General features: G+C 37.9%; 3 protein-coding genes across 3 annotated transcripts; all 3 read left to right on the top strand.

The window, feature by feature from the left end:
• The first annotated feature begins 231 nt into the window (after positions 1–231).
• LOC145888999 (mucosa-associated lymphoid tissue lymphoma translocation protein 1-like) lies at positions 232–9,656 on the top strand. The gene is made up of 14 exons (XM_082979868.1): positions 232–389; positions 1,262–1,416; positions 1,760–1,878; positions 2,255–2,377; positions 2,894–3,167; positions 3,543–3,682; positions 4,067–4,169; positions 4,595–4,775; positions 5,124–5,198; positions 6,038–6,182; positions 6,552–6,657; positions 7,153–7,316; positions 7,584–7,685; positions 8,503–9,656. Exons 1-14 carry the CDS (start codon positions 244–246, stop codon positions 8,641–8,643), a joined length of 1,974 nt encoding a protein of 657 aa, XP_082835994.1. The 5' UTR covers positions 232–243; the 3' UTR covers positions 8,644–9,656.
• Positions 9,657–10,342: 686 nt separating this feature from the next.
• LOC145889039 (uncharacterized) lies at positions 10,343–14,227 on the top strand. The gene is made up of 13 exons (XM_082979916.1): positions 10,343–10,466; positions 10,532–10,609; positions 10,674–10,718; positions 10,916–10,990; positions 11,707–11,811; positions 12,010–12,057; positions 12,131–12,172; positions 12,262–12,321; positions 12,456–12,515; positions 13,038–13,097; positions 13,177–13,239; positions 13,838–13,928; positions 14,104–14,227. Exons 1-13 carry the CDS (start codon positions 10,397–10,399, stop codon positions 14,225–14,227), a joined length of 921 nt encoding a protein of 306 aa, XP_082836042.1. The 5' UTR covers positions 10,343–10,396.
• LOC145888571 (putative adhesion G protein-coupled receptor E4P) lies at positions 14,130–16,480 on the top strand. The gene is made up of 6 exons (XM_082979347.1): positions 14,130–14,307; positions 14,412–14,654; positions 14,717–15,387; positions 15,463–15,688; positions 15,755–16,237; positions 16,298–16,480. The coding sequence occupies exons 1-6, from the start codon at positions 14,265–14,267 to the stop codon at positions 16,438–16,440; spliced, it is 1,809 nt and encodes a 602-aa protein (XP_082835473.1). The 5' UTR covers positions 14,130–14,264; the 3' UTR covers positions 16,441–16,480.
• Positions 16,481–18,141: the final 1,661 nt, after the last annotated feature.

Consider the following 18,141-nt stretch of genomic DNA (forward strand, 5'->3'; position numbering starts at 1 on the left):
TAAATTGGAAACAATATTGTATAAATCCCCTGAACACATTTGTGAAAATGAACTGTGAATCCAGGCAATAAAAATAGCTGATGAACTAAAATAGCAATAAAAATCCTCCGTGCTAACAAACTTTTCAATCTGGATGTACACTTGTGCTTTGTGCAGTATTATTATAGAGTATCAATATAAAAGAAACATACAAGACCAAAATATGCTTTATCATTTTGTCATTAGGGAGGTTTTAGTGTTACAATGCTTAGGTCAAGATTTGCCAACTGTATCTTGAATCAAATCCCCTTTAATGTCTTTGAAGATTTGTGTTGCAACCTGAATGTGGAAGGACCTTGCAACTGGAAACACGTCGCCAGGACTTTACAAGAAAAGGAACATTTTTTCAGGTAATATTGTAGAACAGTTTATACAGCAAAATCATCGAGAAGCTTCATTACAAATTGTAGTAATCATAAGACTTACCCCACAGTATTAGGGTATATACAAACTAAGAATCAATCTGAATAAAATGCCTTTAATTCAAAGGTTTTTATAGTATACATTGCAGAGTTTGGCCTGTAGGTAGGAAAAGGTTGTCAACTCCTGTTACGCAAGGCCTAAAATGTGTATTTTGGGGATAATTCATACATATATATATAAATTTTGTAAAACTTATGGAGAATCTGATATTTTGACCAATATGCCTATGATATGCCAAAACTTCATTTTGGAGATGAAAGTGATTCCTTTGTAAACTTGGGCCAACAACCTTAATATTAGTGATGTTCCCAAGTCCAAATTATCCGGCCCGGCCGGATCCGGATAGTTATCAATCAAATCCGGCCGGATAATTTGGATCCGGCAGTTTATTAACACCGATTCGTGTATTTTATCGGTATGGCAAAAACGTTTGATTGCCAAACAGAATGCTATGCTTATCATGAGTGGAAAACCTTTATAACAAACTGCAGAAAAATCGGAAGTCGGCAAATATCACAGACTGGGTTTCAAAAACGAGTAATTTGCAAAATGTTTGTCCGTTTTTAGGACAGAAATGCTTTCCCAACTATCCGGTTAAATCAAGTGTATTATCCGGCCGGGTCCGGGCATTAAAAATTGGTCAATATCCGGCCGGGTACCCGGATCCGGCGCAAGACATCACTACTTAATATATAGATGTTTAAATAATTTGTTCTCCAGACGGAAGCAATTGAAAAAAAACAAAAAATAACAGTTGTGTAAATCTTTTATTAAACCCTCCTCGTTTTTTTTGTTTCAGTGACAACGATTTTATATTTCTATGCAATTCACGCATGAGTGCATTTGGAATGGTGAGGAAGATCGTGGAGAGACAAGTGACCGTCGCATTTCTTCTTCAATATCTTGATGCGTTGCCGTGCAATTGTGCATCTAATGCTCTCCTTAACAGTTTGGGTAACTTTGTTTTTTAGCATTGTGTTAAGGCATGCAGGCCTAACCTGGCCCATTGGGTCTTTAATTCTGGCTTGTCATTGGTTCAGATAAATTAGCATTAAAATTTTTGCAATTTTGTTGCAACTTTTAAACATGGTACGTCTTGTTTTGTCATAAAGTGCAGTGTGAACAATCTTTGTCTACTTTATACTTTATGGACCATTGATTTGTGAGTAAAAAAGTTCACCCACACCTGTAGACATTCACACATAAGTTCAATTGCTATACTGAAATGATGTTTTAACCAAATTGGGGGAAAAATGGGGCAGCATCATGCGAACATGTGTCTTGTTTGTTTTTGCAGAGAAATACTTTGAGATGAATTCACTTATGCCAAACATACAGAGCAGTACAGGTTATTACTCACATGAGAGAGTTATGTCTGTTCCCATGCCTCGTCCAGTAATGCCATACAATCACCCTGTAAGTTACACTGTGTTGTACCAAAAACTACATTTTCTGGTCTGCAAAACTACAACAACATTCCTGAATAAAATGTAGCTATAAAGATCTTAAGAATGGCATCATAAAGATTGTATATACAATGAATACATATGCAAACAAATGATCAAAATACTTTTTCTTTAAAGCAGAAGAAAAAATGAAATTATGGAAACAACTGACTAGTTTTTCCTTTTGATGTTGCTATTCATGCTGCAGTTTTAGTTATCAGTTGCAGTATGTTAAACTTCTTTTAAAATAAACATTGCTATAATGGTGTTAATAGCTGGCATTGATTTGCATAGAAGATGGCTGCCATAATTTTGTTTGCAACAGTTTATGTTTGTGTTTGTTTTAGGTACAAGACAGGTGTCACAGTTTTGCTGCTGGTTCCCCTCTTCCATATGGTATGAGATATCCAGTGGATCATTTACATCATATGGACCAACATTCACATCAGATTCCTCCAACCATGGCACAAGTAAGTGTAAACTTTTGGGTTATTCCTTGTTCTTGTGTGTGTAACTATGTGGTGGTTCTGGCAGCTACTAGAAAACTGTTTTTGGTTCTCGGTTAAACCATTTCATATACCTTAATGTGTGTAGATTTTAAATTTACCTGCAATCGCAACGGATCAAAATAAATAAATGAATGGATCTGTTTGTGTTATTGGCCAATATGTACATCAGTAAAGAAGAAAATCGAGATTGTGGGCTATTGACATAAATCATGTGTGTGATGTGAGAATCTAATATTAAAAAAATACCTGAATCTTTTGCATACAAACCTTAAAGAACATTTGCTGCTAAATCTGTCTTGTTTGTAACAATCACCTTTTTAACTCACAAACTCTTAACTAGAATAAAACAACTAATATGTTCAATGTGAGAATAGAAAAGTCTGCATCAACATCATGTGTTTGTTTAGCTTATCAGTTTCAAAACATAAAAAATGTTCGATAAACAGTTGGAGTAAATTGGAGTGATTTATTTTGTAGAAACCGATCAAAATCCTGGAGCAGCCAAAGGATCAACAGATTAGTCAAGTCAATTGTGGTATTCTGCGCTTCCGAGTCGAGACTGAATTGCCCGACATCACATACCAGTGGTACCACAATGATAAATTGATTGCTGACGAAACGAATCCCATTCTATTTCTGCAAAACAACTCCGTCGAAACGATTGGGAATTATTACTGTGTCGCAAAGTCCCCTTCCATGGGCCACAGTCCCATTGGTTCAACTCGATCGAGAACAGCATTCGTCGACAGCAGTGAGTGAAATTTGTTAAAGTGTTTAATTGTATGTACTTAGATGTAACTTCACGATTTGACAATTTTAAAGCAAGGTGTTTTAAAAAATTATCAAAAGATGAAAACACTGGCAACCAACTCTCATGAAAGCCATGTGTTGCATTAGCTATACATATTATAAATGTGTTTCCTGCAAATGATGATTCTGTGCTTTATTAACTTTATTATAATTATTAAAGGCGTTTAGTTTTGTTTTTTCATCATTCCTTTGATGGTTTCACTTTCTTCACCAGGAAAACTTGAAAAAATTAAAATGCAAATAAGTTGTCACGCATGATTGCATGTAAATGGCATTCCTGAACGGATGAGCTGAATGTAAATCTACGTGTTTACAGGATGTGAGATTACGCAGCACGTATCCGAGTTTAACGCTTCCGATAAGATTGCCCTCTTGGTCGGGAATGATCTTTATCAAAACAATCGACGACTTCCCGCCGTTTCCAGAGATATCAGAGTCCTCAGCAAAATATTTAAGGTTTTTCTTTGAACGTATTTTATTCTTATGGTTTTCCTTTAAACCATAGTTTAAGATTTTCCTTTAAACATATTCTGGACAAACATTGCTGTGATGAGCATCATCCGGGGAGTTTGTGGAGAATAAATGTTTTTAGGAGTATAGAAAACCGTATTCTCGCCTAAACCGTATTCTCTGAAGAGTATTAAGAATATACAAGTAACTTGCTATAGCTATAAATTGTCCAGATGTGATTAGTTTCTAGGTTTTATAATTAGCAAAACTAACCAGTGTTAACCCCGCTAACATTGACGGATTAAATTTGATCTGGTCTGGATCAACATTTTGCACGTTGACCGAACTCGAGTACAATTACGTGAATTTCATTTAATATTTCTATTAAAGGAGGAATTGCATTTCCGGACTTTGTCGTTTGAGAACTTGAACTTCACCGAGATGCATCGTGTATTGCTTCTATTAATCGACCTTAGTCTCATGGGATGCTATTGTAAGTCTCAACTCTCAACCTGTGTTTGTGGTCGATTATAAAGATGTAAATTAACTTCCAAGCTCACGGCAAACCTCGCATACCAAAACTATTTCTATAATGCTGTTTACAATGAAAAACTTTGCTGAAACGAAGTAAAATTTTAACTTAAATTACAGCATATCGATCGCACTTTCTTTTGGACGCAAAGTTTTCTTGTTTTGCCCTTTTTTATCCAGTAAATTTATCCACCATGTCTTTGCAAGTCGTAGCGAGATGAGAAAATGAAGCCCCTAATGTTGTTTAAAGGACATACAAGTCAATCCGTACGTTGTTAGACAATTTAACCTCACGAACAGATTCCGTTGTTCTAGAACTAAATACCCACTTTCCGCTTGATTGCTTGACATTTTTTCGTCACGCCTCACTTGTGACCTCTGTCGCAGGTGTGTTCTTCTTTGGAGGTCACGGTTACGAGAACGATGGGCAGTGTTACCTCGTGCCTACAGACGCACCGAGTAAATACGACTCCTCGCACTGCATTAAAGCTCACTCGGCGTTGGAGGATGTGCAGAGGAGGAGGGAGCCGAACATGATGCTCATACTCCTAGATATCTGCAGGAAAAGGTTACGGAAAGAAGTTGATGTTTTTTGTCACCACTTAACCCAGTCCTCCTATGTCTAAGTGATTAAATGCTGGCCAATGTTCCTTAGTGGGTTTCATACGTTTTGCGTGAATCCATGTGATTTTCGTACATATTTTTAATAACGTCACACGTCAAATAGATTAGCCCGCAACCCCGTCCATCCCTGGTTGTCTACGCGACTACAGTGACATGTTTATTAAAGGCGTTAGGTCGGAAACTCTGTCAGTAAACGGCTGACATGTCAATGTTATCTGAATTGCAGCCAAGTCTTAACATTGAAGTAATTAATTTTGTGGTTTTCCAAGCTCATGTTGGTATCTTTTAACAGCAATCCTTACGACAAAGGAGGGAATTCATCTTCTCGAAACTCTTTCACCGATAACGTGGTTTTCGCCTACGCCACGTAAGTCATCTTACCTATCGTTAAACCATGTCGCCCGATATCTTTACTGAATTAATAGCAAATATGTTGCAACGGATAAATTCGCTGAAGTACAACACGACGAATCCGGATTCGATTGTTCAATTTCATATCAACAATTTCAACCCAGCTCGGCTTGGAGTGTAACGCTGTACCCAGGCGTCGATTTAGGGGTGACTGGGGTGACATGTCACCACTCACAAACAAACAGGGGTGACAACGCATGTATTGTCACCCCTGGGTTTCATTTGAAATTAAAAAGTATTGCCAGAATAAACATACATTATACTATGCGTTAAGCTAGTTTCAAACGACCTGTATTATCACCGTCATAATCATGACAAACACAAGTGTCTCGTGGATTGTTACGCAGCGCAGCAGTTGTTGTAGCATAATGGTAAGAATCGGCATTGTTGCGTTATAATTTGTATGTTACTTCATAATTACCAAATCTGCAATGGCGATACGACTGACAAAATGTTTTTGGGTGTTTCTAAAACCTGGAAAAGTCACCCTTAATATTTTACAAAACGTTAAAAAATCGACGCCTATGACGCTGTGTAGTTAGCATGGATTCTATTCATAACTTTTGGCTTGACTTTATCCGAAACCACGGTTTCGTATCAAGGTTTCACATTCGTTGACGTCAATATGACCGAGGAAGTGCTGTAAGGGTTGGCTTTATTTTGGTTTCGTCGTCGTAAGTGCTTTATAATAACCTGGCTATTGTTGATGCTACAAAGTGTACACTAACCTTTAAAAACCTTTAAAAAAAAAGTGTACACCCACCTTTAAAAAAAGTTAAAAACCTTTGCTTGTAGTACTGAGAATAGCGAGGCTTACGAGGAGAGAGATGGGCACTTCGGAATATTCGTTGAATCTCTACAGAAACATCTCAAGAAACCAATCCGCGTTAATCACATGCTTTCGTACGTACAGGATGACGTCAGGAAGAGTGACGTACAGGTAATTGGTGACGTATAGGTAGTGGGAACACGAAACCAGGATGTAATTAAAAGTGATTGTTTGCTCACAATCGGGGATTTGTTTTGCATCTAGTCTCACGGCAACTGTGCTCAACAGCATGGCTTAAGGCATTACATGGTTTAGTTAAGCCTACATCCAAATACATTCTGGGTTCATTTTTTTGCCAAGTTTTCAATCGGTTGATTCATCATGTTTTTGTCTTCCCCGTGTTAATCCACATCTGGGTTAATTATCAGTATGGAAAACTGTTGCAACTTAACTTCACACCACGCTAAGTCAATTTCACCAAACGTCCCACACAGTATTTACACCGCACCCAATAGAGGATATTTTTTATTTGTTTTTAAGTTTATGGAAGTGAAGACGTTGCTTTCGACCAACCGATGTTTGACCGATCGACTCGAACCAGGGGAAGGATACAGCGCCGCTCACAGCAAATGGAAGGAAATACACGGTGAGATTGTAAAAACGAGTTCGTGAAATAACTCGTAAGTAAAAGAGGTGTGGTTGATTAATGAGGGAAAATTACATTGGTTTGATTTGCAGAGAGTATAAAGTGCACACTGCTTCCACATGCAAGGTCCTATTAGTGCAGCTGGTGACTACTAGGTACATTGGTACAAGCACATAGTGAAATTTAAGGGCCGTGCTAGTTTACCAGCTAGTTCAGTTCTACAGCCACCAGCTGCGCTGATGAGGTCTTATTGCTCGAAACAATGTGCACTGTCCATATTGGTTTTTGTTTGTCAGATATAATAGAATTAAAACTGATTTATTTAAATGTGTATTTGCCTACTGTGTTCAACGTATTTAAAGCTTGTAAATCAGTAATAGTTAAGATAAAGTGACAACCAGAGTTTCATATACCTCCACCCATTGCTTACCCTGTCGGCATCTCACTTAAAACATAAATAGTTCCACTAAACATAATCTTTACATTTATTTTTAGAAGTCCCAGATCTTCCATTGTTAATTCAATGTAAAGAGAACGGGATATCGTTCGCTGTAGCGATGAAGTCGGTGTTAACGAATTGTGTGGAGATTTCTTCAACCGTGGAAGATTCGAACAACTTCCATTTATGTGAAGTCGTCATAAGGGTGGACAGAATCGAGGTAGCGTTTCTAATTATTTATTGTTAAGTTTAGATGCTACAGTAACTTGAGGGATTCAATCTTTCTGCATGATCGCATATACTCAAAAGCCGTGATTCCCAACCTTTTTGTGGTTGCGTACCACTTAAAGGTAAAACAATTTCGACGCGTACCACCTAGTTGAGTGTTACAAAGTAACCTAGGGGTGAAGTAACAAACATTTTGAGATCACTTACGATTTTTTACACCACAAGCCAACTTTTTTAAACGTGAAGTTCTTGTTTTTAGGATCAGAACCTGAGCGTTTCCGACAGGGAAGGATTTGACGTCACACCCTCAGCGAAATATTCTCAATCAACTGTTCAAGTTCGAAACTTACAGAAACTTGACGTAATAATGTGTTTGTTTGTTTGGTGGGTCGGGGTTTGTGAGGTCATAGTAAGCTAATCTGTGGAAATCTATTTTCATATACATTAGAAGCCATAGGCGTAGAGTTTTGCACATCAACGGGGGTGCGGCGAATAAAAAATACTAACGTCAGAAGGTCGTTTGCACGCCATAATATAAAAGTTAAAGCGTCGTCTATGTAAGCACGTTCATCACCAACGTAATTTCGTTTGTTGCGTAATTGTTGTTCGCGAATACGAGGCAAACGAAACAGCGTGTTAAGCGCTTTGAGTGTTATCAGAAGGAAATGCGCCTTTATTTTTGCTGCGGTTTAATCCCGCGAAACCGAAAGGACACGATGCGATTGCGTTGTAAATTTAGAAAAGGTCGGGGGTGCACGGCACCCCTGCACCCCCGTACTCTACGCCAGTGTTAGAAGCACATGAAGCTTGCAATATCAAAAGCACTGAAAGCAACCAACGTAATCTAAAAGTTTAACTTCATTCACAAGGTTCACTGCCTTGACTTAATAATGACCAAAGTTTACGGGGTCGCCAAATATATGCTTTGACATCAAGCAATCCCGCTTTTACATGCAAGGCCATCGGTGGGCAAAATTTCCGAGTCACTGGCCAGAATTTAACAAACATTTGACATTGAAAGTCCCAACGGTCAGGAACTTTATTCCCATGCATGTGTAAAGCATGCTGCATTGTTTCGCGTTCACCCAGTGATTAACATACACTATACGGTAGCACAACCTATGACATGAAATAATAATATGTTGCCCAACAAAAATAATCCTGTCTTTTTCTTTCAGGATGTTGACTTGAAGGTTTCCTTTCTGTTACGTCATCAGATTACACCGGGCGATGATATTTGTGAGAAAACCTATTCCTACAAGTTCCCAATCTCGGTTTCAAGGTTTTGGAAAGCACAGTTAGGGCGACCACAGCGATGACAACAACCTACTTCATCCTGTGAGTTTTGAGGGAAGTCTAGATTCCTTCAACGAGGGATTTCCTTGGTTAAAAATCACAAATCGACCACTTCCGGTTAAAACCAACACATTTTTATTCTTACGTAGAGACCGTGTTTCCAAACCAAGTAAATATTTCTTTTAACATCTCCTTCCTACCAATGGATTTGTTTTTCATTTAAATGATGAAAACCAAATAGGAATCAGAGGTTCAAAAGCCAACCCAATACCAAATATCTAGCAACAATGCAAATTATCACCAACCCTGGTCATGAATGTTTATGTTACCTAAAAAGTACCTTCGCCTATCGCCCTCCTATCAGTGTAGTTAATACTTGTAGTGTGTTTGTGGTACAAGATAGGTTTACTTGTTATGTTGCACTTGAATGCGTTTTGTGCCTTTTCTTCTAGTATGATTATGACGATGGAAGATTTTTAAATGGTGTTTTTTTGTGTCACACAAAATCCACGAATTTATGTAGAGAATTTCCCCGCAGCATATTTTACCCATCTTGTTCCATGTAAGTTTTTTATGCCTTTCCTCTTTTTCTTCTCAACGAATAAGTAGGGGTTTTACCGAATTCAACACTTTTTCATTTGTCCCCGAACGCAACAAAAGTGTATTTTTTTTGTTTTATTAACTTTCCATGTTAGACATAATTCCAAACCGGGTTAACGTAAATAACACACAAGCTTAAAAGTTATAAACACCGTATGTTCTTTGTTTCCACCAAAATCAATTACTTTTACGTTTAAACAATGTCAGCAACTTGCGTTACAACCTCACAGCGTTTCAAACGTTGCCCGAACTATTCTCGATAAGGAACAAACTTAAATTAAATAAAAAAGAACTTCCCCTACCTCCGGTTTCTCTCTGTCTACGTCATCCCTTTCTCTGGGGAGAATTTCTTAAAATTTTCGGTGCTTTCTGTTCGGAAAATTCGTTATTTTCTTTGAGTGGTTACAGATGTTTTTTATTAAAACATTGGTCTGTGGGTTTTGTCTTGAACACCTGCCAGCTGAATAAGTCAGTTGATCTACTTCGTAAAGAAATGTGAATGCAAAGCAGAGAATGCCACATTGTGTAAACAACCGATGAAATTGTTTACTTAAGTTGAAATCTGCCAATTTTTATTTTTTTATTTAACCCAATTAAGTTTTCAGTGGTAAATTTGTAATCCCGGAACAAGATTCCAAGTCCTACCAGATGTTCCTAAATCGAACTATAGCAGTGATTATAAAGTTTCCAAATTTACGAACCACGGGTTATTTTGTACAACCAGTATGCGCAGATATCGTTTTCACAACCTCGCGCAACCCTATAACAAGGCTGGTGTTGCACTCGGGTTAGTAGAAATATACGGACCAAGGTACGGACATAGGAGCGAGATGGCCAAACACATCCTGTTGTGTTGCTGGGAATGTGGAGACGATTTGAGTTCGTTCTTCACCACGTAGGGAAAAACACTCCGTGACGTCACGCTCCTGCGTCGCAATGTTTTGTGTATCAGATGTGAATACATGCAAAAGATTGGCATTTCAATAAGATAGTGTTGAATATGTGCGTGCGATGGAAACCAGGGGTTATTTGTCCAAAATATTTACATATAAAGAGATGCTACTTTTACGATTTTAGTTAAATATTCGATCACCTGTGACTGGCGTTTGTGTTTCACAAAGGTTTGCGTTCAAAAGTGGAGTTTAGGTCAATGAGTCAACTTGTGTAAACGTGAGTATGAAGTTCAAGGAAATGAGGGATTTTTTCCCGCTATTTCTGTTGATTTTTGTTGCCACTTGTTGCAAAGGTAAGTTTTTGAATATTTTTTATTGCTTTTTCATTTTAATAACTAAAGATTTTTTTTATTTTAAGGAAAACAAATTGTAGTTGGACATAACATGACCAAAATTAATCCACCAATCTCATGTGGGGAAACGATTAACGTACAGAGTACGTATCTACGCTCACCAATGAAATCACAAATACCTCATATTTCAACTTGATTTATTTGCAGGAAACACGTTGAGTGCAATTAACATAACATACAACACTAGTACCCGTAAGTATTCAAAACATTACTTGTGAAACATTTATTTGTATTCCGTTTATTTCTAAGCGAGAAACGTAAACAAACCTACAGCATCCGTAAAACTCATTATGGAAACTTTTATCGATTGAATACAACAATTGATGTGTGACGTCATAATAATTTTTCATATCTCAATGAAGTGAACGTAACATGTGCTTGTTATGCAGAGACTTGTGTGTACACATTTCATGAGGGAAAGTGTTACAACGCAAGTCAATACAAAATCATCGCTGGTGAATATGGTAAGCACCAAGTAATTTTTTCCTATTTACATCGTTTTCACTTCTTATAAGTGAACGAAACCAATTAAAACAACACGCGCTTATGGGCGCCCACTGAAGAAACTTCAGGGAGGGGCAAACAATTATTTTCTATGTGATTTTCCGGTTCCCTACTTTTAACCAAACCCTTCTTGCCTCCTCCATCCAGGCGCCCATGCGTTGGATATGTTTTCAAATGAAATGAAAACTTATGAAAGCACTGCTTTTTACGCAATCTTCAAATGATTTCAATAATTTCCATTCTAGAAAAACCTAAATTACCCGTAAGTTTGCATGTTAAAAGTAATAAAATCATTTCACCCCATTTTCACAATTACTTGATGTCAAACAAATTATAACCAGACTTTACAATTATATGTGAAGGAACATCAATGCTAGGGATGGGTAATATAGGATAAGAATAGTTAAATCGAATCCAGAATACCGAATCCTATTCTGTTTTTGATTGTGCCCTGAAGCACAATAAACATAAAAGATTTTTTACATGACTCCAACAACAAAGCACAATCAAAGAATAAATTTATTGTACTATAATATATTCAGGCTCTCTATGTGCTAGCCTGCCAAACGACAACGTAATTTTAAACGACAGATTTGTCAACGATTATTACTATAGATTACTTCACATAAATAAATGAAACCTATTATTCGGTTTGACGACAATTTGGGCGGTTCAGGACTCGTGGATCCCGAACTCAATATTCAGAATTGCCGATCCCTATTCAATGCCTGGAATGAAATCTCCAAGGAACTATACCGAAAGTTCAAGATCACCGGAAAAGGTAATATTTAAGTTCATGTTTAACTGCACAATTTGTTTTCGGCGATGCGATTAGGTTTTGATAAACTAACATTGGTCGTCAAAGTATCTCAAAGGTAAATTGATTGTTCGTTAAAAATTTCCAGTGCGATATTTGCAACAGCTGTTTCCATTTTTACAAACGTTTCAAATTGTTGCTGATTTAACTTTTTTAACCCAGAGAAAGATGGAAAAGTCAAGCTTGATGTTCTTCCATGCATTAAACAAGGTATTAGGCTATATAGGTGTATTCTATAGTAGTAAAGTTGTAAATATTATTAATATTTAACTTTATCCGACAGGAAATCAGGAATACGCCATTGCAACTGAAACGACGAACAATGGTAATAAATACTTTAACTAAGCTTATATCAAACTTAGGTTTTGCGTTTTGGGGTCTCTGTGCAATTTGTTGTTAAAACTTTGTTTAAAGAATGGTGTTACAACTACACAACCGGAAAATGCTACGACTTCAACATGATTAAAATTGCAGGTAATTTAATTAAAAGTTGGTTCTGAAAGTCTAACAAAGGTTTTACATCTACAATATTGTTCTGTTACATTACATGCTCTTTTTCTCGTGTATTGGTAACGTGACTCTGGTAACGGCAAAACATTTCTTCACAGGAAATTGTGCTTTGAAGAATATGGACGAATTGAATCAGTTTCCGTGTTCCAGATTCACCGGTAATGTTTTGTTGTTTAAATCACGGTTTCTTGAAACATTTGAGTTCGCGACTTCCTTGTATGGAATAAAATTGCCGCGTAAACAGTCGCTCAGTTTTTGTTGTTGTATTAAACCAGTGGTTCTTAACCAGTCATTTCTCATGGGGGCGCAAGTTCTATAATAGCATTCGTGACTGTGAAGCTTGTAAAATATTGCAATTATTTAGTGAAATTAGTTTTGGGATAAAAACCCTAAAATAATTGTACATGGGAAGTTTAGTTTCATGTTATTTTGCAATGTTAAAGAACTCACCTACAAGATATGGACGGGTTTGAATATTCCTACTCCGGTTTTTAAAGCGAATAGTTGAAACAATGTTAAGACCACTTCATGATATTTTGTTTGTCATACGTGTAGTATTACTTCATTGGACAAACTTTACTGCTTTTCATTTTGTCATACACCTGTAAGTTTTCAGGTAGTACAAATGAGTGTATACCATGGAATGTTGTAACATATACCCCCTTCCTTTTTACATACAGTATCAAAAGAAAGCCACCACATATTTGAGCTATCACCTTGCCTTGCCGACGACACCACAGGTAACATTTAAACCAGCATTAAATAATCTGTGTTCCGGATAATCAGAAATCCTTAACAATGAATGTTTTTACCTTAAAGTGGAAACGCAACAATATTGCGCCAACGCAAGAGCCGAGATTCAGTTTAATGGTAATGTGGGAGGTAAGAAACGTCGTTACCTTATATGGTGAAAGGTATGTGACCTCATATAGCGGAAAGCTAACGTCATCGGAAGGTATGGAGGCATTATGACATGCAAAATCAATATCTTAAGCATCCCACCCATGGTACTTGTTTGCTGTTACGTAATGCAGGTCGTTTCATGGCCCTTGTTTGGTCGAAATGATTTGGACAACAAACTATTCGACAAAAAGACCTAACTTTGCAGCCCAAAAGCGAGTAGTACACGATTGTATTACGTATTTTAAAAAGTTTGTCAACGTCATAAAATTTAAGTTTTGTTAGTTCAAGCTTGAACTTACCCTCTCGTAGTTAGACGGTGTGTTTTTCTTGCAACAATGTTTTATTCAATGCAGATCACGCAACTTGTACAGTTTCCTACGACGCAAGTGCATACTGTTCGTATATTCAAGGTTATGAGAGTAACGTAACTTATCAATGTAAAGTTAATTTACCAGATCACATTTGGTTTCAAGTTTTTCATTTCAAATTTACCAAATTTGTTCTAAAGCAAATACATTCACATCTGATGACACAAAGTGATTGTTGATAAAAATAACTCAACATAAATGGTTTGCAGCTACCAGCACCGCAGTTAGAAGGTTGTGCGGAAGTCAGATTGGGCTGGGAGGTTGGTTCCAAATTTCTGCAATATTAGCGGCCATTGTTAAGTAACGACCACGGAAAGTTATTCTTAGCTTCTGTCAAGGCTTTAATTTGTGCTCACTGGAAGAACGGTAACCTGGAATAAATCTCCCAAAACCATCACGTTTGACCTCCATAAGACTTTTGACAAAAAGATAAACCTAACGTGCAAGTACTAAATATACAAACGAAATCTTGCAGGTTGCTCAACAACTTTTGGTCGCTGGCATCATTTTCCACAAACCGACAACTGTTCCGACTTCTCATCTCAACTACAAACTTGTGTCAAGAATTCACCGGCATTCACCTGCAGTTGCTTCAATAAACTCCCAGGATGGTGTGAAGATAGCACAAATACCAATATGACGTCAACTGTGGGAAAGCACTACTGGAGAATGTGTCAAGGTAACGAGAGTACAACTGCCAAAAATATTGATAACAAACACAAAGCGTTATCACAAAAAAAATCGCTTTCCGTTTTTTTAACTTCATACCGTATGTGACTTCAGATGGAAAGAACACTGAAATTCGGGTTCGTTTCTGCTCCACGACCCAGACAACCACGACCACGATCTCAATATCAACTACCAATGCTGCGAGTTTTTCCGAATCAACCGCATCTAACCCGGTACCAACATCTAACCACCCGCAACCATTCACAACTACCAACCAACCATTTACAACTACCCGCCTAGTTGATGTAACATTAGTCAATACAACAATGGCAACAGATAGCACCACCCCCGAGCCAGGTAACTATAGGACATCGCTATCAGGCATAAGACCCGCAATAAAACGAAGTAATTATTTACAGACCTGATGCTGGAAGCGAATAATTTCAACCCTCAAGATGCCGATGACGTAAATAATATTGAAAATCTGATCAAACGTATTGCACTATCTGGTCTTCCGCCAAACGAATCCATCCACGGTCATTTGTACGTTAAACGGGTTCAAATTAAAGAAGGGCAGAACACATTCACCACCATGCAGGAACTTGGCTCAGCGCTCATCCAATTTACATTACAGACAGACGGGTCGGCTCAAATCGTAGCTTCTGCGTTTGTTTTCAACACAAACTACTCACAAGTGGTTCAAGGATCATCTCCCAACCGTGATTCTCTCACCAACACCGAATACATAGCTCCTAAAAATTCAACCTTCGTTGTTATTATTGGGTTAAAGGTCAACAAACCCAATAACAAAACCACTGACGATGATGAACTTCAGGGCAATGCAAGCTACACATTATCTTCACCTTTACAAGAAACCACCTGCAGGAAAATGAACGAGGACAAGAAGAAAATCAACCAGATGGCTCCACTTTGTGTCTTTTTCGACCGAGTGAAGAAGGAATATTCGGATCGTGGTTGCTCCACATCCAAGGATGCAGGAACTGGGAAGGTCACGTGCAAATGCAACCACCTCACCATGTTCACCGTCCTCCTGGCCGTCAAAACTACAGCTATTCCAAAGCATTTGAAGGTATGAGTTGTGTTCCCAACATGCCATGTAGTTTGCACCAACCCTAAGTAATATTTCTGTTCTTTGTGTTTCCAGATCACCACTTACGTCACAGAATCTGTATCCATTGTCTTCCTGGTCATCACCATAGTAACGCTGTATCGTAACCGACGCAGAGGTGACAGAGTTCCTGTTCAAATAAACTTGGCGGTGGCTCTCCTTCTTCTTCACGTGATCAATCTGTTACATGATATCTTTACCATGCATGATCAGTCATGCATGGTGGGCACTGCAGTCAACCATATTTTCTTGCTTTGCAGCGGTAAGTGCTTGGCCCAACTAACAAGATACCTCATCTAAACCTAATCAATGTTCTGGTATTCATTAGGAATGTGGTTTCTGATCGAGGGAATACGACTCTTCATGGCTACCTCCAATCCAATCGACTTCCAAGCCCAGGATTCAAAAGATCGACTCAAGTACTTTATGACCTTCGGATGGCTTCTTCCCGTCTTCATTGTTGGAATATCCGCACCCGTGGGATTCCACTTCGGCGTCTACATGAAACCACAGCCTTATTACGAAGCGTGCCACCAATATCAAAACAACACGTCACCAATTCCCAAGTACGACAGATGCTGGTTGGCTCCCAACACTCCGGTTTTCTACACTTCCGTCATCACTCCTCTTGCTCTCGTCCTTCTCATCAACCTCCTCATCATCGTAAAGACATCGTACGTGAACTTCACCTCCCGGAAGATGCGAAACAGAGGAGATGACCCTGATGTGGAAGATGCTAAAAGAGCTGGAAAGACGTTCATTTTCCTCTTCTTGCTGCTTGGTGGAACCTGGAGCTTGGCATTCTTCACTGGTGAGTTACAAAGGTCCAGTGTATCTTTATTAGTGCTAAAAAATCCTTGCTGTGTTTCAGGAATCGGAAACGAAATCTCGAACGAGGTTTTCATGTACATTCACAGCTTGGTGAACGGGATGCAAGGATTCGTCGTCTTTCTCATCTACTGCGTCATGGATGACGTCATCCGCTCGACGATCCTACTGTGTAGTAGGGCCTGAACAGCATAAGGGCATGCTCGATGAACTTTACATTGCAAATATTCTCTTGTAATTTGTAAATATGCGAAACCTTGTTATTGGCACAAGTGCAAGTGTTCAATATTTCACTGCAAAGTTCGTATTTCAAACAATATCACCCTTTGTTCCCTGCAAATATTAAACTTTCCAATCAACATTCAGTTGCAAATGTTTGCATTGTTTTGACCAAAGTAATACAGCTTTACCAAAACAAAATCCCCAAAACGGTTTTTACATTTTATTTTGTTATATTTTGTTTCTATGGTTTGAGCACTTAATATTTTTTGGTCTCCATGCTTTAGTATTTAAATTCCTGCGGTTATTAAAACCGTGCTCTGCATTGTTAATCGAAATTTCGCTGATTCTTTCGCTGTATTTGATTTTTCGTAACTGCAATAAGTTCATAATTTTACGCAATTACAGCAAACGTTTGTGAATAAAACCGTTAAATAAAATCTCAGTTGGGAAGGTGGAAGTTATCCTGTACAAATGAAGAGAAATATAAAGTTTCTATATGGGAGGATATAACTTTTATCGCTTAAAATCTAACATGGTGTATCACATAGGTGCAGCCTTTGAAGACTATATTTACCGCCTGTTTTAACAAAATATTTGTAAAAGCAATGAAAGATTTTAAAATACATTTTCGAACAAAATTGTATTAAACTTAAAAACACTGCAGCGAGGCAAAGAAATAATGTAAAAATATGGTTTTGCCTCCAAGGAGTAAATTTACCTCGGCTTGGAGCCGCTGGTGAAAGAGATCTGGGTTGTGACTGGAGGTTGAAAATCATTCGGTTAATTGCTTGAATACTTCGTCCTTGATAAAAGCTTGAATACTGCAATACAACTCAGTTACAATCCAAATAAAAACCGCTCCATTGCTAGTTCGATGTAATGGAGGATTGCGAGGTTAACTGGTTCGTGCAGCTACAACTCCTTTACAGTTACCAAAGGTTGTAGGTAGTAATTACTGACCGCAAGGGGTCGCTGTAACACCACGCCTATACTTCACAGAGCAAGCAGATATCGAAAATAAAGCTGCCTATTTGGTTGAGTTCACATCGACCTAGACCAAAAAATACCCACTCTTGCTTTTTGATGATAGTTGGCATTCGGCCCCACACCAAGATGTCAAACTGTTCCTGATTTGTGCCCACGATAACATAGGTTAATATCCCGGTGTGGTGTAAAAAGCTTTTTAGTTCTAATGCTGCTTATACTAAAAATTTTGGCTTTTAAATTCAGCACGAAAGCCAAAAACGAAAAACATCGAGGTCAAAAATACCTTGGATGTTACGTCATGTGTGTTATTGCGATTTAAGCGATGGAAAGTTTAAGTGGAATGGAGAACTTAGAGCACCTCTATAACATTATTTCCCACGCAAAATGACCATCTGTATAGTAGAGCTCGGTTAATCAAGATCGTACAAATCTGAAGGATACAAATGCATGACATCAACAATTTACTGCAAAACATATTTGCATTCCATTATTTTACCAAATGCTTCAACGCAATAGTATTTTTTTAAATGATGGATTTTATTACAAGGTTAACCGGTTTAAACAAACGGATAGTTTGTTCAAACTCGGATAGTTTATTTAATAACATAGGTCAGAGACAAAATGTTAGGCATGAAATAAAGTTTTTGGACAATCCGGATATTCGCCTAATCCGGATAA

This window comes from Ascidia mentula, chromosome 2 (assembly GCF_947561715.1).
Source record: "Ascidia mentula chromosome 2, kaAscMent1.1, whole genome shotgun sequence".
NCBI lineage: Eukaryota > Metazoa > Chordata > Ascidiacea > Phlebobranchia > Ascidiidae > Ascidia > Ascidia mentula.

Coding starts and splice junctions, on each gene's coding strand:
- LOC145888999 (XM_082979868.1), top strand. CDS start 244: ATGCTTAGGTCAAGATTTGCCAACTGTATCTTGAATCAAATCCCCTTT. Junction 3,168..3,542: donor AACAGCATTCGTCGACAGCA/GTGAGTGAAATT, acceptor ACGTGTTTACAG/GATGTGAGATTACGCAGCAC. Junction 3,683..4,066: donor TCCTCAGCAAAATATTTAAG/GTTTTTCTTTGA, acceptor TTTCTATTAAAG/GAGGAATTGCATTTCCGGAC.
- LOC145889039 (XM_082979916.1), top strand. CDS start 10,397: ATGAAGTTCAAGGAAATGAGGGATTTTTTCCCGCTATTTCTGTTGATT. Junction 10,467..10,531: donor TGTTGCCACTTGTTGCAAAG/GTAAGTTTTTGA, acceptor TTTTATTTTAAG/GAAAACAAATTGTAGTTGGA. Junction 11,812..12,009: donor GTTCAAGATCACCGGAAAAG/GTAATATTTAAG, acceptor TTTTTAACCCAG/AGAAAGATGGAAAAGTCAAG.
- LOC145888571 (XM_082979347.1), top strand. CDS start 14,265: ATGACGTCAACTGTGGGAAAGCACTACTGGAGAATGTGTCAAG. Junction 15,689..15,754: donor TATTTTCTTGCTTTGCAGCG/GTAAGTGCTTGG, acceptor GGTATTCATTAG/GAATGTGGTTTCTGATCGAG. Junction 16,238..16,297: donor GAGCTTGGCATTCTTCACTG/GTGAGTTACAAA, acceptor GCTGTGTTTCAG/GAATCGGAAACGAAATCTCG.